The 27,548-nt window shown below is 43.2% G+C and overlaps 1 protein-coding gene across 7 annotated transcripts; it reads right to left on the reverse strand.

Moving 5' to 3' along the window:
* On the reverse strand, positions 1–27,452 carry LOC136766838 (phosphatidylcholine:ceramide cholinephosphotransferase 2). 7 transcript variants are annotated; one of them, XM_066720664.1, is made up of 6 exons: positions 27,323–27,452; positions 8,713–9,412; positions 7,196–7,313; positions 6,456–6,609; positions 5,745–5,911; positions 1–3,605 (listed from the first exon to the last, which is right to left on the reverse strand). In XM_066720664.1, exons 2-6 carry the CDS (start codon positions 9,192–9,194, stop codon positions 3,420–3,422), a joined length of 1,107 nt encoding a protein of 368 aa, XP_066576761.1. In that variant the 5' UTR covers positions 9,195–9,412; positions 27,323–27,452; the 3' UTR covers positions 1–3,419. The 7 variants fall into 7 exon arrangements, with proteins under 7 accessions (XP_066576761.1, XP_066576765.1, XP_066576762.1 ...); XM_066720668.1 differs by having other exon boundaries at positions 27,319–27,399; XM_066720665.1 differs by having other exon boundaries at positions 27,208–27,328.
* Between the last annotated feature and the right edge of the window lie 96 nt (positions 27,453–27,548).

A 27,548-nucleotide genomic window follows, 5' to 3' on the forward strand; every position in this document is an offset into this window, starting at 1 on the left:
TTGCTTTAAACGTGTATTTTATTTTGTAACAGTCTTATACCTTTTACAGCATTATATCAAAGAAATTATAACTGACACGGATACTGACATACATGAAATATACAGTGATAAAGAAAAAAAGTCACACAAAGACTGGAGTCGCTTCACTAGCAGGATGGAGATATTAAACTCTTAAGGCACATAAGTGATGCTCACGTGGTACAAGTACACTTTGACATACACAAAGTTTGTTTTAAAAGGCTTAATAGCAAATGGGAAACACAAGGAACATACATGTGATGGATACATACAGAAAAATCAAATACACTGGTATGTTATTTGATGCTAAACAGGGGTGTATTTGTGCACAGGATTGTGTGGAGTCAAGTTTCTGTTCATTGACATAAAGCTAATGGAGATGCTATAAAGCTGGAGGTGCCGAACCCTGATCTGTATCCCAGCCACGGCCAAGTGCTCCTCGGACCCACTCAAAGGTCAGGCTCCTCACAATGAACAACACATACAATTTTATGAATTCATCCACTCCAAGCCGACAGCAGGTGGGAGAAAAGACGTCGTGCTACATCACACTGTAAACAGCAGCTTTCATTTCCGATTGGGGAATTTCAACTCCAATAGTCGATGGCAGACAACCCTCCCCCAAAGCTTAAAAAAATATGTATTGTCAAGTTGTTTTCCTCCTTCCTAAAAGTATACTATATTAACAGTAGCACTAGCATCTACATCTGTGGGCCTCAACTATTCTGCACGTCTTATTGTTGTAGAGAGGTTTACAACTAAAATGACTATCTGGTTCTTAGACTTAGTTCCTTAAGAGGTAGTGAATAAGGCAAAAGAAAGCATGGCTCACCAAGTCACCTCTGGAGAGATGTTTAGTATAATACTTCAGTGATTCAGAGAGGAGGTTCATACAGAACACAATCCACATCATAATGGTTTGTATATGCTGCTCGTGTATTGATAATTACATCACAATTGGTTCTCCACTTTTTATGACTCAACCGTGTCATTGAGAGGAACAGGAAGTGGCGATTGTTTCATTTTATTGTGCTTTTCTTCCCATACTCATGAAGGCGAAATCTTTTGGCGATTTATTTACAGATAAACTGTCTGGAGCAGAGATACCGGAGATTGACTGGTTATAAAAGGTCTGAAGGCATCCAGACTGAGTTGCACCATACTGAGATTCGTTCTTGCTGTATTCACTGATTGTACTTTGCAGTTTCCTGCTTCAATCCCCCCCTTCCTGTACACAACCACACAGATCAGCCATTTACATCTTAATCGCAGCAGAGGTGATTTCAATAGGTGTTCGCTTTATAAGAATTTAACGATGGGCCGTGCATACATAAAACAAGAATTAACCATGAACAGATATAAATGTAGAACAGGGCCAAACAACAGTTAAAGCGGTTTCTTTTGCAGGAGAGGGTGACTTCAGATCAAGGTGTTGGAAAACATTTCACATACAAGAGAGTGCAGTTGGGGAAGCTGTAAATCACAAAAACAATCCCTCAACAGGCTGAAGGCCACAGTTCAGTTGAGTCCAAGGCCATACGTGTGGCTCTGGAGGTCCCGTCGGATCTTGTGGTCCGTACCGTCCAACGAGAGCCTGCCGAGTACACACTCAGGACTGAACGCAATCTCCTCCCCCCCTTCTCATAACACATTTAATTAAGGCAATTAACACCGCTTTCAAACTTGAAGGAAACAATTGCGTCCAGAGGTGCAGAACATCTGGTCAGATCGCACATTAGAAAATGTTAAAATGATTTTGAACGGCTGGGATAACAACAACAGACACTGTGGAATGTGGAGAACGATGTCAGAAAGTCTAGAACGCTGCTGTTGGGGTTTATTGTCGGTTTAATTTGAACCGTGACACGTAATAAATTGAGAGCAAGCTTAAGGCTAATGAACAAGATTAACCACACATGTGATGGTATAGCACACATGTATACATGGTATACATCAGACGCACAATTCCCCCAACTTGCCTGAACTGTCATCCGATGTCCAAACCAGTCCGTCCACCCCACATATGAATGCAACCCAGCTCTTAATCCTGGCGAAACGCCTCTGAAAACCTATCCATCAAGAATAACCAAAACCTAACATTCCCTTTCTGGCCAGGCTTACTGCAGAATTTTAATTAAAATTATACACATCAAAGCAGAGGAGCAATTATGTGACCCACTGCGTCCATCACGGTTGTCATTTAGATTAACCGCAAACACTCGCATACAAATCAACTGCTTGACTGATTTACCTGAACATATTAAAAAAAATAATACTTTACATCTTTGGAGACAAAAAGCAAAAATAAGATCTAAGGGATACTTTGATGCAACAGAATTGAGGAATATATTAAAAAATGAACCCAAATAACCCAGACATCTACATTTCCCGTTTGTGTTAAAGACATATGTATTTTGATTGTGTTTGGTCTGTAACATCACACACACGCACACGCACACGTCACACGTTCATCGGACAGAACACAGAAACTACAACTAAGTTCCTGCACTTGGATTGGATGATGGAGGACAGTCTTTCTGCTCTAGTGCATCATGGGTAACAGCGAATGTGCAGATTCGCATTTGTTATTTTGAGTGAGAGCGATTATATTTGCCGTGTAAAAGGCCACTACTTAATAATGCCTTTATCGTACAACACGGAGCATTGGCAGGAACAGCAATGCAGACCCGGGTCCGATGTGCTTCCCCTCGATCGTCGCAGGTTTGTACCGCTGCCATGTGCCGGTGTCGTAGAGACACATCCCACTGGATTCCTCCGCCGTATGCAAGCACTGATCAGAAAGCCTGGCTACGGCTCCGGCTCCGATCCCCACAGACAGGAGGAGGGCTTTTAGAAGTCACGGGTCAGACAACCCCAAAGCAGAGGACGACCGAGAATGGACACATGACCCAACGCTGGTCTCTGCTTCAAGGTCTTCCCAGCTGTAAACAACCCAATGCTGCTGCAAAAGGTGTCCAAGAACCGTCTTAAACAAGCTGACTTTCCCTTCTCCCTTTCCCTTCCCTTCTTCCCCCCCCCTGTAAAATAAATACAGATCCACGACACCGCACATGCTCTCACAATCTCACTCTTGCTTTTGGACATCTGGTTCTTTCAGTTTCAGCCTTTTGTTTCCCTTGAAAAAAAAAAAAAAAAAAAAATGCAAAATGCATGAAAATAATAACGACGACATGAATAATAAATGACAACGAACAGACGTCAGACATTCCAAACCGTGTCACGTTGCGTCCGCACTCATCGGAGAAGCGCTTCTTTGCATAATCTTTGGCGTGACATGCAAGCGTTTTTGGTCGACGGTCCTCGAGTCGTCAGTCGCAAAAGAACCATGTCTGACGTGACACTGCGGGTGAATGCCTCGGCGGGGGTCCGGCCTCGGCCGCTCATTCCCCCCGGGTGCTCTGTACCATCGAGTAGTTCTTGCAAGAGTTCTTGAAACAGCTGGGCGGCCAGGAGATGGGCCAGGAGAAGGTGCAGGGGACCTGGGTCTGGACGTTCTTCTCCAGGAACTTGAAGACTGGATTCCACCAGGTGTGTGTGAGGTAGTTGTTCGGCGACGTCTTCAGCGCCTGTCGACACACGGACAAAGAATTTTGAGATTAAAATGAGGGAAACTAAACTAAAGGCTGAGGAGAGCTAGCCAGCATGGAAACGTGTTGACAAATGCCTGCTTCTCAACAAGGGAAGGGCGTGTGGAGACTGGAACCACTGGTACTAAATAAGGAGAGAAATGTCTTTTTGAAAGACATCAAAATCCCTCAGATCGGAGATGGTTTTGAGTAGTTTACCTAGTTCATTTTGTACATGAGCTCAGTACAGTGATACAATCTCTCTGAATTCAGTAGAGTACTTAAATTTCCCACATCCAGGGAGCGGTCTTTTGACGTAGTGGGTTTGTCTTGGCGTAACTTAGTTTATCATATGTAAACTCAGTCAGTTATCAATTAAATTCACACTATAAAAGTCCCTGATGTTTTTGGACAGAGGGGTTGTGGATTCCTTGCCTGACAGAAAACTGCATAAAAGGCTTTTAAAACACAATTACCTCTTACAAAATAAAAGGATCGTGATCTCATCGCATTAAAGCTGGGTTCTCAGGCTTTTAAACGTGCACGAGATTCAGCCCAATGTCCCACAAATTCCCTTCGTGTTTTTACCAACACGTCAGCGTAGACAATTTCATTCCGATCAACAGAGTATCTGTCAGGACCATCTAAAAGTGTGTGGACTGTTTTGCTGGGGTGAAGTTATTACATATCTTCCCCAAAAAGTATCCATTTTGTGCTGGGGGAACAGATGAACTGCGCTGAACTGTGATGACTGGACCCTCTTCACAATAAAACTGTCAGAGACCTGCTACCGGCTTGAGAAGAACCAGTGAGGAGTTAGGGGGGAGGGGAGGGAGAGAGAGAGAGAGAGAGAGGGAAGAATAGACTAAGGTAACCGTTTATGGACTTTTACTACGGTTTCACATCACAGATTGGCTTGTTCACCATTTGTTATTTGGATTAGTTAAGTGTGTAATTGGGGACCTGTGCCAACACAAATAGAGTTAATTTTTGGTAAAAATAAATACATTTTATTACACAATAAAATCCACATCTTTACACCAAACCCCTGCCTCACTATTTCCTAAACCCCATCTTACAAGCCCCAATTATATAATATATCTACACAATTAAGTAAATTATAAATGCCCCATTTTTTTCCCCGTAATGGATCTGTCTGCTGGAGAATGTTTACAAATGAGGTTTCTGCAAAACGTCAGCTAAAAAACCCACCACGGTCTCGAAAGGCAGAACCCACAATATAAACACCGAGATGTACGGCTCATACTTGACTCCATTAGTGAGGTCGTATTCCCACTCAGTGGAAAAGGTCTGATTGTCGTTTTGTAATTCCCAACCAGTTTGTAGTTATTGTAATCTCTTATCGGTTACCCTCACCACAACATTACTACATTTACTGTAAAAAAGACATTTCAGATGTGTCAGTTTACTCCGATATCCTAACATTTTGTCACGTGTGTGGATTGTATTCTACGGAAACCTCTTTTGTGCATTTGCTCCTATTCAAATTCTATGCAAAGAACGTCTCTTATCTATGCTTACATTAGGACTTTGTAGAAACAAGTTTAAGTTTTGAATCCGCTAGTGCCAGAATGAACCCATTTGCCATTAGTCTACGAGAGCAGGTTGTTCGCTGTGCTATTATTAATGCTCTCACACTCGCACAAATATTCAGCTGTAAATATCTCCATCACAGAAATGGCCCATTAAATACATACTAAAATACGGGAAAGTGTTCAGTTCGATGGCCGTAACATTACCCTGCCACAGATGCATTCACTGGGGGTTTCAGAAAGCTTTTCTCCATTTATCACACAGAGCGCAATCCATCCCTCGCTATCCGGCTGGGGATCTAATGACGAAAACCGGGACCGAGAGAAGGACCTGGGAACGAGGCTAAAACAGCTACGATCCAACTGAGGTCAGTGGTTCCCAGTCCTGGTTCTGCGTCTGCTGGTTTTGTGCCTTAACCGAATCCTTAATTGAACTAATGATCATCTTCTTGCAACCTTGTCAGTCGTTTTCAGAAGAGTTTTGTGAAGTGGCTGACAACAGTGCCGGACTGAAAACCGGCTGACGCAGGCTAGTCCTGCAAGACCAGGGCTGGGAAGTCCTGCTCTGAGCATCCCGTGGGCTCACCTGCATGTTGGCCATGGTGTGGTACCACCAGAAGAGCCGCGAAGTGATGAAATAGGCCACCACCACGTCCACGCTGTAGTGCTCGTGGGCAATCAGGATACACACCACCCCTACCGCGCTCAGCAGCCAGCAGACCAGGTGGTACCACCAGAACCGGCGAGGGGAATCTGCGGAGAGTGAAAGCGAGAGAGAGAGAGAGAGAGAGAGAGAGAGATGAGCCAAACCAGCGGAGACAAGCAGCCACTGGGATATTGCAAAGCTTTAAATCACACAGCAGCGCTCCGGAAGACATCAGCCTCCTGCTGTAATAACGGAGGCAATTACACACAATTAGTAGACGGATGTGGTTTGGCACAAAGTCTGTAGCTTCATAATGGAAACCTTATTGGTTTTTATATTTCTACAGTTGCCTTTCTCTTACATTCTCCTTTTTCAGGATGCAAAACCATGCAAGTCGCGATATTAAAATAAGGACTGACCGATTAATTCTCTCATTGGTTGATTGATTGGTTGGCTGTAAGGGTTGGGGGGGGTTGAAGGACTAGAAGCCATCAGCAGTTGTGTCCGTTTCAGTTTTTAATGCTGCCGTTCCATCATTGCCAAACCTTTTACAAAAATCTGCTCACTCAATCCCCCTCAAAAGAAGTTACCAGATTCAATCTGTGAGCAACGGCCAATAAAAACTGTAATCGTTCCCGGGGGTCGACTCACATTCCTTGATGAACAGGTAGGTCAGCGTGAGCATGACGGTGTGGCCGCTGTACAGGAAGTCGCCACACATCATGTGAGAGCCGGTAATCGACAAGCCGCCGCCGGATATGAGCCGCAGGATCCGCTGAATCTTGGCCTGCGAGTTACCGTGCAGCTGGTAGAGGGAAATGGAGTCAAATCGGTAAATATGGACGATTGAGTCATCACAAAAGCATGAGGACATCAGCTGGGAAACTCATGTAGGTGGACATGAAAATGTAACGGTCAGCATGGGTAACTGCGCCGTTTTTGGAGATACAGATAAAACTGACACGCATGCCGAGAACAACATCAAGTTGTAATGTAACAATTCTGCCATTTTCCTTGCAGATCAAAGTAACCTGTAGATCGAGAATGTTTACATTTTGTTTAAATATAGATGCATTATAGTAACTTGTGTTAATCAAGCAGATAAGCGAAGACTTTAGTTTAGTTTCCAAAGAACAACCCAAGCTGCTCTTATCTACAGGCATGTAAAGCCATGTTGGAAACAGGCCCAGTTTGTACCATAAATACACGTTTCCATCAGAGATCTCAAGTCTGTTCAATCTCTTGAATTTTTCAAAGGCCAAGATGATGTTCATAATGGTGCTTCAAAGCCTCCGACGCATGTGTGATCCGTCACAAAAATATGAAGGATCGGGTCCAAAAACACCTTATTGCTTCAGATACCACATCCCCCACCCTCACAGGTCACTCACCTTTGGGGCACAGTTCATGTGCATGCCTGGTACCGGTAGTGTAGTGATGTACATAGTGATGCACCGGTAGAGATACAGCGTTCCCATCAGAAAGAAGTACCTCCTCCCAGCGATGGCTCTGGAAAATGGACACGGGGAATTAGGAAGGTTGCCAAACACCATACAGCTGCGCTACCTATCCTCACTCACCAGCTGTGACCCCTTACAAAAACGTTCATGTGTTCAGATCAAATACAGCTATTTATATGAAAATACACAAGCACGAAGTGTGTGTGTGTGTGTGTGTGTGTGTGTGTGTGTGTGTGTGTGTGTGTGTGTGTGCGCGTGTTTTTGTTAAACGCTTGTAACATGAAAGTAATTGGTTTGCTTGCTCTCGCTAGTTTCTTCAAAATCCTACAATGACAATTTGAAATATAATGGCAACATAATGGTTCACCTAGTTCTTCTTATATTAATACCATTAGTAATTTTTCAGTCACTGCAGCTTTATAAAATCATTGTTTGACTGAAGGAAAATCCCAAACTAAAGGATGTGGTCAGTCAAAATAAAAGGGAAAGAGAGGGGGGAATAACACCCTTCACAGGAGACAGAAGCATGTGCATGGTCTCTCGTGATGATGCACGCTCTGATAATATTCAGATATTATTTTCACATTCTCCCTGCATAATGTAACGGCCCGGCGCTCGCCTCGCTAATGGGGCCGGGCGGGATGCAGGCTGGCTAGTAAAAATAGGCGTCAATTCGTTTGACTCGGCTCGTCCGGCGGTCACAGAGCGGAACGTGTTTCCAGGGTTTCTCTCCGAGGTGACAGTGTTATTCTGTTGCGTCTCTGTGCCCAATACCGACGTTGGCAGATTGGCATCTATTAAAATAAAACTAAGTCAAAATCTAAAATGTTAGACGCTTTAGTCAGTCATGACTATTCTGCAAAATAAGTTAATTACATTACTGTTGGGGTGAAGAAACATTTATTCGTTTTTTTATTATTATCCATTTGTGATGGAAACTGATAACCTATTTTATAATCACTTGCAACTAACGTATATAAAAGAAGCTGTTATCTGTGATCTGCAATCGGTTGAGTGTTAAAGACTAAGGAGGATTAATCCTCACAATCACAAATGGCACATAAATGGGAATTAAGTAATAAAACTGGTGATAATCCATTATGACTCCCATTTATACACATATTACCCCAATTACAGCTTGTGCCATAGAGATCATATCAGCATTTAGTTTATGATGCACCACGGTTCGTTGGAAAGGTTTTACTTCTTGAATTCGTCGCTGTGTGATATGGATCCCTTAAGGAATCCACATCACACACTTCTTATGGATTAAATCAAAGCATTTAAAATCCCCAAAACCCAAAAGCTTCCTTCCACCACTCTTTACGAAAGATTAAGACGAGGGTTGAGAGACTATGGGTCGGACACTCGGTAAAACAAACGCAGCAGCAACCTTCCCAGTGAACAGACCGGGCCAAGTTCTCCACACGAAGCCGAGCCGCACTCACTTGTATCGCAGGAAGAGCCACTGGACGAACCAGAGCCCCACCAGCACCATGCCGTTGATCTCCGTGACTGAGAAGGCCCACTGGACTCGGTCCACGTAGTCGAAGAACTTGTCGGGCAGCGGTGGGCTGCTCTCCTTGGCCGGGACCCTCTCGTGCACCACGGTGATGATCACGGTGGTCATGACCAGGTTGAAGAAGGCATAGACGAAGGCGATGCCGGTCTTCCACCACTCGAGGGGCAGGCGGGTCTTGGGGTCGTGCACGGTGATCTTGATGTAGTCGCGGTGCTTCCGGAGGCCCTTCCGCAGGCTGCCGGCCAGGGCGCCCTGCTTCTCCTGGGGGTCCGCGGCGCCCCCGTCCCCAGCCGGCTCAAGGCTGGCCCGCACAAAGCCATTGGCCAGCTCTCCGCACTCCTCGGCCATGTGCACATCCAGCTGCGTGTCCACAGAGTCCCGTTCCCGGAGGAGCTGCGGAGACGCCATGAGGGCTCGACACGTTCCCGGCGCCAGGGCAGCAGCAACACGTCCAGATCTGGACTCCGGCCTGGAAGATGTCTGATGGATACGGAATCGCTTTCCTCTCAAGAGCAAATGATTTTCCTCTGGCGAGACGATGGTTCGGTTATACAGTCCAATTTTCCACAGGAAAAACTAAAAACAAAGGCATGTTCCACAGAAACCGAAACAAATCAAGGGAATTCCTGAAAGTAAGCAAAAGTCATCATCATTAACAACAGGTTTTAAGAACAATTAATAAATAAACATTTTAATAAGTTATAATCTTGTGACTGAACTTTAAGATCAGTTTTAGTCCGAAAAAAAAACGAAAAGGTGTAGTGCTCACTTAGTTTCATTGATATTGACTGCAGTTTAAAGACTTTTCAGCATCAATAAAGCCCATGACTAGGACCCTGTATAGCACTAAAGCTCAAAGCAGTTTCTTTGCAATGTTGATAATGGCTAGAAAACCCACAGATGCACCACGAATAAAGTTATTGCAGTACCCGAGAGAAATATATAATGTATGGAGTGGACTTCACCCTCATTCCAGGAAGAGCAAATAGATCAGCTTGCTTTAAAGAAGATACAGACACACAAGCAATTCAAAGTGCTGTGAATCGAAAACGTCATGAATCTAAAGAAGTTCAAACAAGAAAGATGAAAAACTATCTCCTGCTCACCCCTGCTATCCCAATACATGTTAACACAAACTCAATTAGAAACCCACGGCCGCTCCTGGCAGCAAGGTCTAATTGAGTCGGTACCCTTTCATAACCTTCCTCTGCGGTTATTTTAATGTAAGCTCTACCTCACAGCCATTTCTGCAGGTTACAAAACACGTCACAGCTCCCAGCAGAGGCGTCTGGGAGGACAGTAGACCGGGGCGGTGTTCGATTAAATACTTTGAGGAAAATTACCCACGTATACATTTTTGTTTAGTTTAAACTGTTTTTGAAAGAAGCCGGGGAGGTGCATCTCTCTCTCGGTCTCAAAAACATCTGGTCCAAATGTATAAAAACCTAAAGTCTGATCCCGTAGAACTTGACCTTGACCCTTATATGCCTGTTTATCGTAGGGGGAAGAGAAATAAATTGACAAAAGCCACAATAGCGCAAATATTGGCAGAGCACAACGCAGAGCACAGGCCACTTTCGTTCGCCTTCTCTGTGGCTAAAATAGTATCACCAAGGCTGTGCTATTCGTGTCTGAGATATGGATCCATTATTGAAAAGAACCAGGAGAGTCCAATATGTATGAAAATAGTCGCCTCCTGACAAGCCGGCCTTGACCAAGTCTGGTATCCGAAAACAGTAAGCTACAGCAGGCGTCCCTCTGCTTCAGAAAGAACGAGGGAAATGTCAACAAGACGAAGCCATCTGGCCCATTACCAATGAAAACCACTCCCCACATCCATTTATTGCCCCGTTATTGTCCCTCTTATTCCTTAAATTGCAAAAACATAGGGCTAGACTGGTTTAAGGGGGTGGGAACTATTCCTTGTTTTGAGAGCCGTGACAAATCCCAGACGTGGAGGTTCTTCAGGGCGTATTGTGTAGACTTAAAAAACAATGCAAAAGCTGTAAGCCAAACAAAAGATTCTCTCTACAGACAGAACTTATTTACATCACATTTGTCAGCCCTGAAAAGACACTGTTGTATATAGATTGTTGCGATTTGTATTTTAGACATCAGATAATTCTGGCTGACGTCAGGAAAATAAACAACGAAATGTCTTGTCTTAGGAAAATGTGAACTAAAAACCATACGGACGAATCAAATCAGCTTTCACAGGGGGGTTTTCCGAGGGCAAATAACGTGTTGGGGAAAAAACCTAAATAAAACTTCTCCTGAAATTCCTCAGTGGCAAACTAGAGTAACACTTTCACACTTGAACAAAAAGTGATTGGAAATATCACAATAATAAAAAAGCTGGGAGAACACAAAACAACACTTGCTGAAGACACTGGAGAAAAACTGCACAGTCAGCTATTGTGTTGAGACAGAAGGCAATATCTGGAAAGTAAGACAGGGCTGCAGTCCTGGGGATGCAGAGGTTTCCAGAAATTCCCAGGACGCACCAGTGAAGAAGTAACAAATGTATTTATAAAAGAACTGAGGATGCGATTTGGAGACGCCTTTTTAGATCTTCAAAAGGTTGCAGTCTTATCTATCGGAAGTGATCACATCTCGTTAAAACAAATAGATTTACAACATGCATAATAATTAACACGTGCCCGAGTTTGTTACTGTTGTTGGTCAGCGTTCTTCAGGCAGCAGATGTGGATCAAATCCTCAACCAAATACCTGAGCCCCAAACACATAACCTGTATACTGTTCCAGCCTAAAGACAGTAGCTGATTATAACTCCAAGAAACTAATCAAAGTATCCCCCAGAAGGGAGTAAATACAAACGAGCGATTGCTTTATACACAAAACATGAAACCATTAACAATATAATGAAGATAAAGAAAAGATTAAAAGTCTGCGTGCCCAGGACTGTTCAGCTGAAAGACAACAAATCATCTCTCGACACACGTGTGCCTCCCGTGTCTCAGGCAGCCGTGCTCCCCTGGAACTCGAATGTGATTGAGCACACGGATGAATAAACCCCCGTCCTCTCGCCGAAGTCGAGCTCGGGCAAGTGTAGCCACAGCAACTTCCTCGCCACGGTTTGTGTTTGTTTGTGTGTGGTTTCTTTTTTTTTTCTCCAGTTAAAAGAAAAGAGAACAACTGAAAGAAAAGGCTGTTTTTTTTCTCCCTATGGAAACTATGCAGAAAGTCACTGCACAAGAAATATGTTGTAGACACGACAGGCCATATTCATACAATATTTATCACAGATCTTAACGCACACCTGTAGTGACACGTTCAAAGTACAGCGAAGGTTATAAAGCATCCCGTGGATTGCATAAACTGCGTGCAATTAAACATTTACTGTTTCCAGTGAATTCAGGCGCGTCTGTGTGTGTGTGTGCACGTCATGCTTCCGTGTCTTCCGTGTCACACTTCACATCGACTTGACAACCGCCTCATAAAAAAAACAAAGCAACACAACAAAAACAAATGAGACAAAACTCTAGATGTCTACTGCAAACCACTGAAGTCTCACCGTTCATCAGAGGCAGAAACGGAACTAAACTCTTCCTCGTGGCTGTAAGAGTCGGGCAAGCAAGAGAAACGAGGCCGTGGTCTCAAAGTAATGTGTCACTGCTGCTGCACCGGACACAGAATCCCTTGGTAATACAATGTATGGGTAATAAAATAAGGATTGAAAAAATAAACACAGATCCAATATAAACCGAGTTATAAAAGATCAAGCGCCAAGATGCCTGGCAACTGTTTGACACAGTAGAAGCCGAGACTCGGAGCCTTTTGCAGCGATCAGACAGCAATATGCATTCACCCGGAATTCTGCAGACCAGCCAGAGCATCTACAGTAACTGGGATCAAATAAAAACGTTGAATTTGAGTGCCTTGCGTCGGTGTTAAATGCCTGGTGCATGACCGTGAATGTGACTCACTTTCAGACACGATGGATCTGTCCCTTCTGTCATCGATCGGTCTCATGAGGAATTGTTTATCTTGAGCGTGGTTCATCTTGGGATGCAAATCCGATGGGAGGGAAGCCTGGGAGGAGTGTTCCCTTGGTCTCTAAGAAACAGTAGGTCATGCCGTCGAATTCTGCCTCCTTGTTTTCCTACTTTTAAAGTAACCAGCAGCCGAATTACAATCTCTCTGAGCGCTGTATTGTAGTAATGCAAGCAAGTGGTGACCACCAACCTGAAATCTAACGGCTTGTGTGTTTTGGGGGGGCCTTCAAGATATCTGTGATTAATTGTCCCCCAATCAATCCAGACTGGCACAGCACCCATGAAACAACACCCCAGAGAAGAATCCTTTCTAAGTCTTTTGTTTAATCTACAAAACCACTGATCTCAACCAGGAATGGATGATTTTCAGCAGCACCTCAACTTCCAAACAAGAAGCCATTCCTCCCGTCTCTGGGCCGCCCAACATTAACAATCAGACCTGGGGTGACTATTTTTACTTTATTCCACACCAGCACTGTTCTATTTAAAGTCTAATCAATAATGGCACTTGCGGTGTTTGAAGTCCATCCTTTAGCCCACTGGCCTCCAGCCCCTCCCCAGAGAGCCATCGGACGTTACCGGCATCTGCAACCAATGGCTCAAGATCACAATAATCTTGACTAATTAGCAAGTCATCAAATTGCAGACTAATCATCATATTTTAATACTCAACACTTGCAGGGTATAAAATAATTCCCTCTAGGGTTTCTTGCTCCATCTCTTTGGCTGACAATATTTAAATTAAGTCCCCAGCATCAATTATTTGGTGTTAAAATGGCATTTAAAATACACTGTAGTTTTTAAAATGAATCCCACAGAAGAGAACATGGAACATGCATGAAAAACAATCACACAAAACCAATACAAATAAAACGGTGCCGTCTATTTACAAATGAATGTAATACTGATGACTTATTCCTGTGCAGCAGGGTTTCCTGAATGGATGACTCAGACAGCGACCAGTGAGCAATGCTCAGTGTTTATCAGTCAGTTTCACTTTTAAAAACTTATAGAAGATAGACAAGCTAAATATTGACTCCTTTGTCAATCAATTCTTACAAAACAAATGCAGTTCAGAGCTTTGCTGATGTTTCAGTAACACAATGCAGGATCGAGCACAAACAGCAAGTACCCTAAATTAAAATAAAATACCAAAAAAATATTAAAAGCAACTAAATTTAAACACAAAAACAAAATATACCAAACCTAAGGAGCGAATCTCCCTTCTGTCCCTTCACACCCACCTCTCCTAATGCCATCCAGTCATCGCATTACGGCCACAGGCAGCCGTCCTTACACACTGAAGAGCCGGGCAGCAGGTTAGCCTTGTGTAATTGTGTGTCACATCGTTCCTTGGCCTGAAGCCATCTTGCAAAGCTGGCAGGTGAGGCTACAGCAGGACGGGGAAAAGTAAAACTAAAAACTAAACCACGAAGCCTGGTCGGCCGACACTACACACACACCGAACAAGTCGTGCTCCACCACTTTTTCCTGTTACACAATGCAAGGCTGAGATGAACCACAACCACAGGTAGGCAATAAATGTCTCAATGTGATGGGAGGCCAGGGTGAGCATTTAGTCTCACCTGGAATCTTTTCCATTCAGCCCACCTGCCAAAAACAAATCCCCATCCCACAAAGCAAAGGGCAGGACCTGAGCTGCCCCTCCCTCAAGATTCCCGGGGGCGTCTCCCGTGACGAGTGAAAGTGCACGAACCCAGAGGGAGCTATGGTTACTGGCACCACGCCTTCTTCTGTGTGAGCAACCATAACACACACACACACACACACACCCCCGCTCCCAAGGAGAAGGGCTTCTGTGACGATCCTCTGGGGAATGTAGTACGAGCCAGGAATATTACAATACACCTGGGTTTTCCTTTCGTGTGATTGTTTAGTTGTCATTTCTCTTGGCGTGGGGGTTGCTGACGAGCCTCGTTTTCTATCACTTGTACGATTCATTTTGCTTGGCAATTCCAATCCCTCACACAGTGCAAACGCATTAAAACACCTGGTAAAATAATAAAAACGCCAGTTATTATGCCGAACAACATACCCCCTGGCAACTGTAAACATTCATAATGCATTTACTAATTATTGTTATGCAAATACCTTGTGTACATGCATCTTTAAGGCAATGCAAAACCTAAAGCCAAAGGACAATGGGGGGCTCGGTCATATTGTTTCATGACAGACTCAGCGCAGGTTAACCTGCTTTGCAATCTTTCTTCGGAGTGGCCGAGTCCCTCACCTCGGCCATGTGCGTCCCACGAACACACCCAGAAGAAAAATGTGAGGTTAACCCTCAACCACACACTACACTCGCAACAAGGCCTGGCCCTGTGTGCGCAACGATCAGACCCCAACAAAGAGCGTAGACGCCTGCCTTCCAACACAAACTGCTGTACAATTAAATCACAGCATACAAGCGGCAATATGAACCTGAATAACAAAAAGGACAGTTTTGACAGCTACACACATAAGGAATTGCAAAAAATAGCGTCTAACAACTCTTATCCGTCACAATTCAAAATATTTAGCAACTAGTTTATTCAGCTTTGCCTGCATGTGTTCCTGATTAAGTTGTTACCGATGATCGTTTTCCAGTGAATTCTGCGAGTGTGAATCTTGGAAGCTGTGCCAGTAATTAAAACCCGATGTCTGTGCAGAACTGGGCTACAGACAAGCCAGATAAAATGTGAATTAAATGCACGGCATTAGAGAACTTCTTCAACGCCCAGAAGAAACGCCCAACTGTTTTCAAAGTGCTCAGTCAATCCAATGACTCTGTAAAGGTGAAGTATTTTTGTCTTTACAAGCGATTTATCCGAACACATTGTTTCTGGTGACTAACCTAAACACAAAGGATCTGCATCATAAAGGTCTTTGCACTTAATAATACACACCCTTACAGTGCGAGCACAAGGTCTGTTTACAAGTAACAATGGCTTTTCAATTGAGGTGTTAACCTGAGAACCTAGTACCATGTTTTGGATGCGTAACAGTTTATAGTGCTTACTGGAGGTGTGTGCGATTAATCTTTAACCACTTCATCCTCTGCTCGAGTGCTGCTGTCCAGACCAAGGAGTTTTATTGCACAGACTGGGGAAAGCGGAACTACTTCACTGTGACCGAGGTTCTCTCGCCGAGTCCATAAAACTAAAACACTCGCCTTTATTTCACCAAGAACGGCTCCACTCTCAGGAACAGCTGAACATGAGCAGTGTGGTGTCGGTTAAGGTGAAGACAACCTACTTTTCCCCAGGTGGTTAATTACCTGCGCACAGGAGCTCCCCGGCATGTAGTTTTACTAAAGGCTTGTTAAAGTGCACAACAAACTCTAATATCCTCTTTTTCCAAAAAAAAGAGCACAACCTGTATTTCCCACTAAACACAAGACCCTTTAAACAGATCAGTGCAGTCAGAGGCCACGGGATATTCTTGGTCTACAATCGCCAATAAATAAACTACACTAGATCTAAACTTAACTAGAAACCTTAAGACTGAAGACTGAATGGTGCAAAAGCAGCACACGAGTCTTTAAGCTTTGCAGCATAAAGACTTGATTACACATTCAGGCACCGTTCAAGATCTTTCAGAACAGATTATAGTTCAGCTGGAACTGCGGTTCTACCCTGCTGTTTTTTGTTCCAATTGAGCTCTCAATAACTTAATTGAACCCTTAATTGAAGTAATTTGCTTACATTTGACTCTTTAAATTGTGTAACTGATAAAAACGCGATTCCTTAATAAGACTCCAAAGCCATTAAGGATGCAGACAGAAGATGGCAGTTGAATTGTCCGGTGTTCTGTAAGTACATCACAATCCCCCTTCACAAAAGGTAAACAGAATTAGAGATTTCTCCAGGATGCTTCTGGGGGAGAGAAGCATTTATTCCTCACGATTCCCCAATCATTCACTCAAACACCTCTCCACCCGGGGACAGTTTCTCAAAATGTTTTATGTGGTCGACAGTGATCTGGATGTCAAATTCTGCATTCTCTGATAATGTAATCTGTATCATTTCGGTTTGTTTTTCCAACATCCCTTTCTGCTTCACATTTAGCAGCAGTACTTTTTGAAAATAATACTCCAGTTCACAGTAAAACTGATTAGTAAATATGCGAATCTAAATCCACACTATAGTTATCCAGATCAATAGTTTTGAAAATCAGAAATGATTCACAGAGGAACACAAACCCCAAACTAAGTTTGACTGCCTCGAGATCAATAAAATATCTGACTGCAATGACATGAAAGCATTGAAAGGACACTCTCTCTCCCTGACGCCCAAAGAGCATCGGTGGACTTAATGGCATCGTTATCACATCGGAGAGGAACATTAACGACCCGAGTCAGAACAGCTCCAACTGAATCTGCAGAACTTTCCAAAATGGAAGAGATTTAGAGAGCGAGAGTGAGAGACACAGATGGCACTTAATGTGCACATCGATTATGTTGCGATTTACATGTAGGTGATATGGTTTTAAATTGTATGCCATCACGAACAAAGGTAACTTAAAAAGTGATTAAACCCACATGGAATCACAGGAGCCATGTTTTTCTGAAGTGATCTACAAATATAACACGTAGAGTTCTGCACAATTAATAATACATGATGTTATCTTATTAAAAAATATGGTATTCATGTAACTGCAGTGTTCAGATTAGAGCATTTAAACCCTGAACCACTGCTTCTAGATTATTTTTAATATTATCCACATGAAAAAGGAGTGCATGATGCTGAATTAACCCTGCGTTCACAGCTCACTCCTCCAGACCTCAGGCACGCTCTCCAGCAGCACCACGATCTTCACACCTTTAAGGCTGATGGCCAAAGAGGCAGAACAATAGTCCGTGCACAGGGAGGTGTCAGGTGAAGGAAAGGCCTAAGTGCAGATGAATAAATAAACTGTATACAAAGTACAGAGAGTGCAGTATGAAAGTGCATGACTCATTCTCCAACGGCAAAGTCATTTCATCCCTTAAACTAATTAAATAATTATAATAACTTCTAATAAGAGAATCCTGAGATGGGTGTTCTATACTACAATCGCTGCACGCTGTTATATTGGCATTAGACTTATTACAGTTATTTTGTATACAGGCATCACAGGTTTTTATTTTCTACTGTGAAGCACTTTGGGAAATGCACAGTATTAAAGAAAATGTCAACTGATTGATCAATTGATCGATTAGTTTGTTTTACAAAGAACCTTGCTGGGATTAAAATGCAGGACACAAGTCTGAAATTGGAGCTCTCTTATTGAATATAAACACATGCATGTTTGAATTAATGCCATGGCAGAAAGCAGTTACTTTACCTTCTTCTCATCAGGCTTGTCCCACTCTTCCACAGCATGAATGGGAATAAATCACTTACTCACCTCACCATTATCAATCTGCACCTCCGATCACCAGCACTACAATCTGACCACGTGACCCTGACTGACAAGTTCCTGCCGATTAAGAAACCCTCACATCCTTTCAAGAAACAGGCAAACCTGTTGAGCTGGATGAACGCTTTGTCAGAACTCAATCCCTCGAGGACATCAAGCCTTTACACACACGGGCCTGTCACTTCCTGCTTCACTTCAGCTGCGCCTCTCCACTCCCTGACCAAGACATTTCATGTGCAACGACTCAATGCTTGAATAAAGACAATTCATATTAATTACCGGATTGTGTCAATTAACCTCTCCAAGTCAGAACAGCCTGAACAGCACAAGAGACTAAGGTCTGAGGTCGCTCAGAACGATACAGAACACTTAAGATCTGTGTGCTGCTGACAAAGCAACCGATATCAAAGAAAATGACAGTCCTTATGTCAATATTTATGCACACACCTCCCAATTCTACATAAATTGAACTCAACAAAGACGATACGTTACACAAGAAAGCACAGGATCAAATACTTCCCAGGGAACATATTACATAACATTTAACCTTTTCAGTTCCTAAAAATCGCTCCATGGCATCGTAATAAAGGCAAATGTAACCAAAAGCAGGCACAGTCCACTTACCCCTCTTCTGTAACATTTACACACTAACAGCCCATTATGCACAGAGGTAATAACCATCAAATAAATGCACAGGATGGGAAAACATGCATCCGCGTGGAAATGGATCATTTTCTCTGGCCCTGCAACGTGTGTGAAGGTTAACTGTAAATGACAGGAATGCCCAGAGATTACCTGCAAGCGAAAGAGCTTAATTTGGCCTTCTGGGTTGTGTAAGCATACACTCATTAATTGGTCAACTAAAAAAAGCAATTCTGAGCAATGCTTTTATGAGCGTGTGCTCCTGGGGGGGCTGGCATTTGCAGAGACAGGACAGACATCAATTTAAACACATAATATCACAGTTAAATAAATGACCTTTGCTCAGGTTCTGCAGCCGAAACACAATGAACACATTCCCAACACTAAAATCATCTATTCTGAGCTACAGATGGCATCTTCAAGGCTCGTTTGTAGATTTTCCTCTGGGTCTATGAAGAATGGCAGTTTTTGTAGTTTCCAGTGGCAGTAAAAGTCTGCCAATCGGTCACATTGAAAGCATTTCTTCTCCGATTATCTAATAAAACCAGGAACAGAGAGCTTTTGACCAGCTTCGGATCTGTGGTCACAGGGTTAGCCTCTCAATTACACAGTCCAGATCAATTCAGTTTCATCCGGGTTCAATTGCATTTCCCTCTCCTCCCGGCGTCGCGAAGAGCCGGTGCTTTTCCACTCCTCCCGGCCCCCCGTTTTCTCCAGTGATGATTAGTGGTGGAAAATGCGAGCCTGAAACATTAGGCCACAGAAGAGCAAACTCCGTGTTTAATGGCGTGCCTGCAGTGCGTGCGTCATTTTCAGAGACGTGTTGTTTAAAAAGCCACTCGTCTCACTCTCAGGGCCAGGGTATATTTTAAACAAGGTAATTATACTTGCGAAAACATACTGGTCCTATTTATAGAATTTATTTTTGAATAATTTAGAAAAACATGGAGGGGGGAAGTTATACTTAATGTCTCCTGCTATTTGCTTCAAATTTGAAAGTTAAATACAATATAATACAAAATTAAACTTTCAGGGAAAGCCACAATTGCTCCTTCCCTGTTCCTCCAGTAAAACAATTTAGCTTTTTCTCATTGGCGTATTTGAAACGGGTGATTTTCCGTCACGGCTAACGGCTGAAGTAGTAACACTAAGAAACAAGAGACTTCCTGATAGAAACGGAGCAACCTTTTCCAAGAAAAGAGTGAAAATTGGATTCGCAATCCATATGCTTAAACGTGGGCTTGTCTGCTTTTGGCAGGCCTCGGTGAACACCTCACCGCCCAATCCAGCACTTCGGTCTTCAGAGCACTGAGCCATCACTCACCGTCAAGGTGTTTGACTTGGAGCAGCTCAGAAAGCAAGTTCCCAGCAAAGTCACACCATGTGGAAAAACACGGGGGCTTCTGTACATGAATACTGGCTGTAATGAATGGTTTAATCTCATATTTATAATGTTAAAAGTTATGTAGTTTATGCAGAAAAGGTGATTGCCTTAATGAAGTCTTCACACTGTGAGCAGCAGATAACCACAAACTAACTCCTGACCACCAGGATTGTGTCCATCCACAGTTATTTATCTAAGGAGGGTAGCAGTAGTGTCAGACAATTCATTCATTATTCCTCATTGAAAATATGATCTAATGTTGGCCACGTTTGCCTTCACCCCTGGCAGAGAAATACTCAGCTTTTACTTAGAGGTCCCTGTGAAGCACAGGCAGCAGAGAGTCACAGAAACGGAGCGTGACTCACAGGAAGGAGCAGGGGAGAGTGGTTTCGTTTGCTCTCAGAATCCTTGCAACGAAAACAGAAAATTGAAACTCAAACAGTCAAGTCATTTGATCACAATGTGTGTGGACAATATTTACTTTACAGTATCAAGTCATTCTCAAGTAAAAGAGCAACTGGTTTAAATTCCTGGACTACACAAATTAACAAGAACTGCTTCAGATTGTAATAGAAAAAAAAACTCATGACAGAGAACAAAAATAAGACATGAGCCCAACACAAAGACAGTTTGTAGAGGATGGACTTAACCTTCATCAAAAAGATTCTACAGCACTTCTTAACTGGAGCTCCCAATCTCTCCATCATTTTCTCATGTTCCACTACGACCAACAAAATAAAGCTCAACAATCCTTTGAAAGCAACACACGAAGGCTTGGTTTGACTCCAAGGAAAACGACAACCACATTTGTCACACCAAAAATAGCTTCCCACTGATAGGATTCTTTGTTTTCACCGTGTCTGTCCTTATAAGTTCTAGTACCGTTATCTCTTCTCAATGCCTGGAGTGTGTAGCTTATATCTACTTTAAAATACAGACTAAAATACAGTTTTGGGTTCCATCTGGGATTATAGCACAGTTAAAAATTGGTATCCATGCTGATGCAATTGCATACTTACCCAGGGGGATAAATAAATAAAGTGTGCATCTGAAAAGGGGCGTTTTGTGTAGATGAGCTCGTTACGGTGATGCAACCCCTCTGTGAAATCAGTCGAGTGTCTAAACCCCCTGCGTCGCTTTTGGAATAGCGGTTTTATCCTGTTCTGGGTGGAGCTGTGTGGTGAGGAGTTGTGGGGGGGTTGCAAACTCTACACAACGATCTCACCAGAGAAGGACAACTTTCGACCTTATGAAATACGATTCCGTAGAAGTACAACACTGTTAACAGATTAAAGAGTGCGGTTATGGTTTAGGGGCGGGCTCTTTCCACCACAGATCCCACACACTCGGAACGGGAATTAAAGTAACGTGAAGACCATCATACCAAAACGCAAACGATGTCCTCTGCCCTGGGGCGGGACAGTTGCTTAATCCTAGCCTCCTTATAATTACAGAGGAGGACAAACACATGCCAGCGTGGACGGTCAGCCCCAGCGCTGTGATTTACATTACTGGCACAGATGTACGTTTGGATGTATGTGGGAATTAACATCAAACGTACAGCTCCTCCCGTACTACCTTTCCATCTGCAAACATGCCAGGCACCCCTCCCTGCTTGGATCTGTCCTGTGTGTGTGTGTGTCCCTCTCGGTCAAAGGGCTCCAATATCATTTCAATGCAGGACAAGGGAGTGTTTGTTCCAAGTTTCACTTCATGCTGGCCGAGGACGGGGAGTTTCCGGTTGCACAAGGCGCTGTATAATTTTCCCCTCTGAAGATCTGAGGCGTGTCACATGGTCAAACCACTCCACTCCACCCTGGCAGCCCGACCGCAGCAACACTTATTTTTACCCGTGGAGAAGCTCGTGTGGGTACGATTACAGGCCAGGAAAGGGTGGGGTGGGACGTTCAGGAGCTCCCGCTCTGCTCTCAGGAAGGGGAGTGAATCCTGCAATGCATCGCAGACATCTAAAAACAGCCCAGAGCTTTAATCAGCGACCCACAAGCAAACCATCTCTGCCTTTTTGGTCTGAACCAGCCTGCGTTCGACACACAGTGATGTTTAATTCATTGAATTGAGTCTTACTGTTTGAATGTCACATCTACTAAAACTGGGGACAGGTGTTCCGAGTTATTTTAGGATTTAGACATTGCAGTAATATGAAGATCGCATTAATGATTATGTATTTATTACTCTAAAACTATTGGTTCTGAAACAGTTTACAGCTTTACTGCTGATCTGCTCTGTGTCTAGGTTATATAAAGCCTATTTCAAATCTGGCTGGGATTTACAAATCCCTGCCTGGGGCAGGCCTTTTAAAGAAACTTTATACAAGCCGATGAAGAGAAACAGTCACTGGCTGAAGTTATGAACACTTAAGACTGTGTTAGGATTGTGTACAGATAAATCAGCGGAGAATATGTGAAAGAATGGGCTTCACCAAGAGTTGGAGCTCAGCAAAGGATAAACAATTTTTTAAATAGTAATCCTTTGAAATTAATATATAAATTCCCACCTAGTCAATTGTGTTACCAAATCTAAAGAACCGTTCCAGCTTCTCACTAGCCAATCATCACATAGGGACAAATACAACAGATAAATACTTGACTGGTCTGGATTTCTCTCCGGATGAAGCAGTGCGTGTTATTGTGATTGTGTGGTTTTCTGAATCAGAAGAAGCCACCAGCTCCTGCTCAACATACTAACCTCCTGCCACCCCACACCTCACAACACAAACAGCAGCCATTCTTCCCAGAACTGTAGCAGCCATTCTTGGAAAATTCATCTTAATTGCTGGAAGTTTCCAAAGTTATTAATACCTGTAAACTCCCTGTAGGGAGCTCTGTAATAACATTGGGAGCCTAATCTGGGGTTTCCTTACGTAATGAACTGAATCGTGGCTTGGAGAAGAACAGTATAGCTACTCGATGTACACAGGCATCCTCTCGGTTGCCGGCTATTTTGGTCTCTTGGTCGGGAGACTGGCATCGTTCTCCGCCCTTTGTGAAGCCACCAATTTAAGGATTTGGAATCAAAAGGACAGAGATGGAAAGTAAGTAAGTAAGCATATAGAGAAAGCCTTCAGGAACTCTCAATAATTCTCTCAATCTGTAAAAGGACAAGCACTGCAGCCAGAGACCGACTTGGGACGTATTTATAACGCATTGACAGCCACAGTCATTCTACCACCAGGAAGGATAAAATAACATAATGTTAAAATAATGTTAATGCAGCATGGTGTTGAGTTTCCCAAATCCTGTTAGAGATCAACTGAATATGATTCACATACACAGGGCACGGACCACACACTGAAGGGCAGCATATTGCGACCATATTTCATGTCCACATGTCTTCATCTGTCGTAAATGTGCAAACTGCTCAGTACTGAAGTGTTGTGAGGAGCTTGTTTGCTAAAGTATCAACTGTGAAGTAAGTTTAATACAGTGCCTCATTCCTTAATGGCCAACAAACTTCTCAAGTACTTTACAAAAATGCTCTGTGAATGTCTTGGGATTGGTCTTCAGAGCTGCAGTTTCTCTTGGGATACATATAACATTTATAAGCTGCTATGTGCTCAAAAACATCCTCGGAACAAGAGGAGAATAAAAGCACAGGAATTACACCAGTTGCTCAACACGACGGCACGACTGCTTGCATGCACTACATTTCACTGCATATAGATTTGTGGAATACGATCTTGAAAAAATATTCCAACCAAAGGGATCAGAGGACAACGCTGGGAAGAGAAATTAAGACTTCAAGGTTTACCGCATGTTTTTCCTATATTTTGCATAATTTCAAATAAATACATCACAAATATGACTAGGATATATTCAAGAAGCTTTCAGTAGAGATCTGAGGAAGTTCCACGTTTAAAAACCATGTATGAAAATATGAGGTAACAACCCACGTAGACAATAATCAGATCTTTCCCTTTTTCTTTCTGCATTCCACACGTTCTGAACTATGATGCATCACAGCTCCAGTAATACACGAATCACTAACTTCTACAGAAATAGAAACTATTTTCTCTTTCATTCTGACTACAGATCTGTACAGTCAAGATTCCATAAACACATTTAAAACAATCATACTTTTATTTTCTATTAGGAGTTTGTGTTCTGCTTGATTTGGGTGGAATACATTATCGCAAATTAAATCAAGCATTGTATGGAAATGGATGATACTGTCTAAGTGTGCGGTTACAGTTCACTTCCTTCCCCATACACAGACCTGTTCTCCTGTCTTGCAGGGCTTTATAACCAGCGATACATCATCCCTTCATGTGAGAAACAGACGCAACATATTACAGACGCAGGCTGTATGTTTTTTTTTGTTTTTTGTTTTTTTTGGGGGGGGTATTAAACTAGCAGATCAGATCCACGTTGTTTGATTTTGTTTCTTCTCAAGGTGTGCAGCACTGTGGCACCTTATTGCAAAGGGCACTAAGCGATGTGAAAATTTAAAATAATTGAACTGACTAGAAACAGGGATGTCTTGTTAATCCTAATTCCCACTTTTTCAGAGCCACACCAAATTCCAATTCCAGATCTTTTTTGCCAGGGACATAACATGTCTCTACTGGAACTGGAATTTAATTGTAAATCACTCTAGATAAGGGTGTCTGCTAATAAATGAAAATAATAATTGTAATTCCATTTTCAATTATAAACAGAATTGGAATGGAAAAACTGGAATTAACCCCCATCCTGCATAGTCTACAGAAAAACTATGAGACCCAAAGCATGAATCCACAAAACTGCATCCACTGGTTCAATCCAGCTGGAGCTACACACATTGCTGGGTAATTTTCCCAGCTCACAACTTGTACCCCCTTCACTTTTTCAAACAGTACAGAGCGTTCCCGAGTACGGAATTATTTTTACAGAAAGCCGAAGCTCAAAGTTGGCACAAGAAAAGGGCATGGATGGGGATCCCAAATCCAGACAAGAGACGAGAGAATTATTATTTATAAATGATCAATGCATTTCTCACAGTTTTGAATGCAAGAAGTTTCAGTTTGCATTAACCCTTGCATTCCTCGTCCAACAGACAAGACTGGTCAGCCCACAGGAATATAATACTCCTGATCACTCAAGAGAAAAACATTACGTTCATCACTATCATCCTTGTTTTCCATGAGGAATCATTATTTTTTTCGCTGTAGCTACAGAACCAGCGTTAGAAAGGAGGTCCCTTCATCACTGTTTCTGTTGTCAATAAAAACATGCACACAAAGGCTCACAGGGGTCTATTGATGACACGAGAAAGGGTCGTGAAGGTTATTGAACTTTCATAAAACAGTGACAAAGTAATCCTTCTCTCGTAAATAGACTCCATAGACCTTCAGTGCTTTCCATGAAACCCCAATGGAACTAGATGAATAATACATGCCCCGTCTCAAGCCAATACTTGATCTCGTAACTCATGATGTGCACTTCTCAGCTTTAGATAGTGCCTTTCAATGGCATGCCTAAAAATAGACAATTGATAGGTGAAAATAAACACTGTCAGTCATACAGAACAAGGCCAAACATACCATCAGACAACATTATTTACCTGTCATTAAATGAGAGAACAGCAATACCGGCCACCGATTGACTACAGCTCTTCCGCCCTCAAACAGACCATTCAAATTGTATATTAATAGATTATAATAGATATAATTCATATGATTGTGGACTTGATTTGAAGCAGCACAGAGCATTATATTCAATATTAATAATAAGTGTTCTTAAAGGAAGATTGAGACAATCTACATAAAAAGTAGCTTTTTTCCTGCAAAATAAAGGAGAGATGCAAACTGATCTGCAATATTCCCTTTAACAGGAATCGTGACACACACTCATTACAACTTGCAGATGGGTGCTACCTAAAACTTCGCTTTAAAACAGTTAGTCAATGATTAATAGAAATACAATAAAAGCGTTTCCTTGTAAAGCATCCTTTATATTGTGGATTTCGGAGTTGAATGCGCATTGAAGCATCTGAGCTCCGCTTCCTGGGTTTTGCTTTTCACCGAATGACAGACAGAAATAACCTCAGAGACCAATAGACACATCAAACAAACTGCAAAACACACAGATGTGATACGAGATAAAGGAACCAGGATCACACTAACCCTTGACCCAGCTGCCAATCAAGTGCAGGATGGAGATCACAATCATGGGTATTGAATCTGACTGGAGATTTGGTAATTGCGCAAATATTGGTCCCTGGTCTTATCTACAATGATTAGCAAATATTAACTTACCACACGAGTAAAACAAACAGACCCGATGCGACGGGAACAATTACTCCCTGAAATGCACTGAAAGTTGGGAGATTTCACAGTTAAATATTACATGTGTCAATCAATACAATATAAGGGTTCAATACACTGTTATGCAAGGTGCCTGGGCAGCTAATGTGCGGCCGCCGGTTAGAAACGCATCATCTCAAACAGAAGACACAGCTCCGTCAATGAGGACTCATCTGGGATTAAATACACCAACACAAATCAGAAAACAACTGCACAAATGCGGGAACAAACTTCAAACCCCACCTGTGCACATCAAAAAGAGCCAACAACAGCTACATCCGTACAGCTGCTGACACTCACACGCAGCAGCTGCATCAATGCGCAACACAGTCTCTGGACTCATTACCAGCGCTTTAAACTACATCCTATTACTGCCCAAGCATGTTCAATCACAGGCGCCTGACCTCTGTGATTTCAGACGCAGGACACAGAATTGGCTGTAGTTGCCCGGGATAGCAGATTAAAACAACAGTCAAACACCCATAACACAATACCCACAAACCGACACGGCCAGGTGCGCATCAGAGCCAAACTTATACACACGGTGGCCTGCCTGTGGCGCAGATGTCCGCAGCTCTGCAGGGCTCAGCCAATGGGATCGCTGGACACTGCACATCTGCGCAGACCTGCCGGCATCTGCGCTACAAGGTACGCGACCGCTGCGTTTCGGGTGCCTACGTTGATTCCCAGACGACCAGTCGCCCATCCTCCCCGAAGAAGTAGCTAGAATATCCCGACACGGCCAGGCTCCCGGCGGCGTGTTGCGCATCTGTGAAGGTGCCCCGGTACCTGCCTTCCCTCCCTGCGCCGCGCCGCGTCTCCGGCTGCGTGTCTCCCTGCGTGTCCCTGTGTTGACACTGTGTGGGAATGATAAACGCAGCCCCGGCCTGTCCCGTCTCCTCCTCCCCGCCTCCCGCCTCTGCCTCCCAGCCCACCCTGACATCACGCCGCTCCGCACACACCCACCCGGGCCGCCGCATGACTCACTCTGCCCGGCCGGAGCGCCGGTGCGGGTTTGC

This window comes from Amia ocellicauda, chromosome 13, assembly GCF_036373705.1.
Source record: "Amia ocellicauda isolate fAmiCal2 chromosome 13, fAmiCal2.hap1, whole genome shotgun sequence".
NCBI classification, from domain to species: domain Eukaryota; kingdom Metazoa; phylum Chordata; class Actinopteri; order Amiiformes; family Amiidae; genus Amia; species Amia ocellicauda.

What these genes read in the sequence shown, in the direction of transcription:
- LOC136766838 (XM_066720664.1), bottom strand. Translation starts at nt 9,194, where the DNA reads ATGGCGTCTCCGCAGCTCCTCCGGGAACGGGACTCTGTGGACACGCAG. An exon ending in TGGCTCTTCCTGCGATACAA is followed by an intron (nt 7,314 to 8,712) that starts GTGAGTGCGGCT and finishes TCCATTTTCCAG; the next exon opens with AGCCATCGCTGGGAGGAGGT. An exon ending in CTACCTGTTCATCAAGGAAT is followed by an intron (nt 5,912 to 6,455) that starts GTGAGTCGACCC and finishes CACTCTCCGCAG; the next exon opens with ATTCCCCTCGCCGGTTCTGG.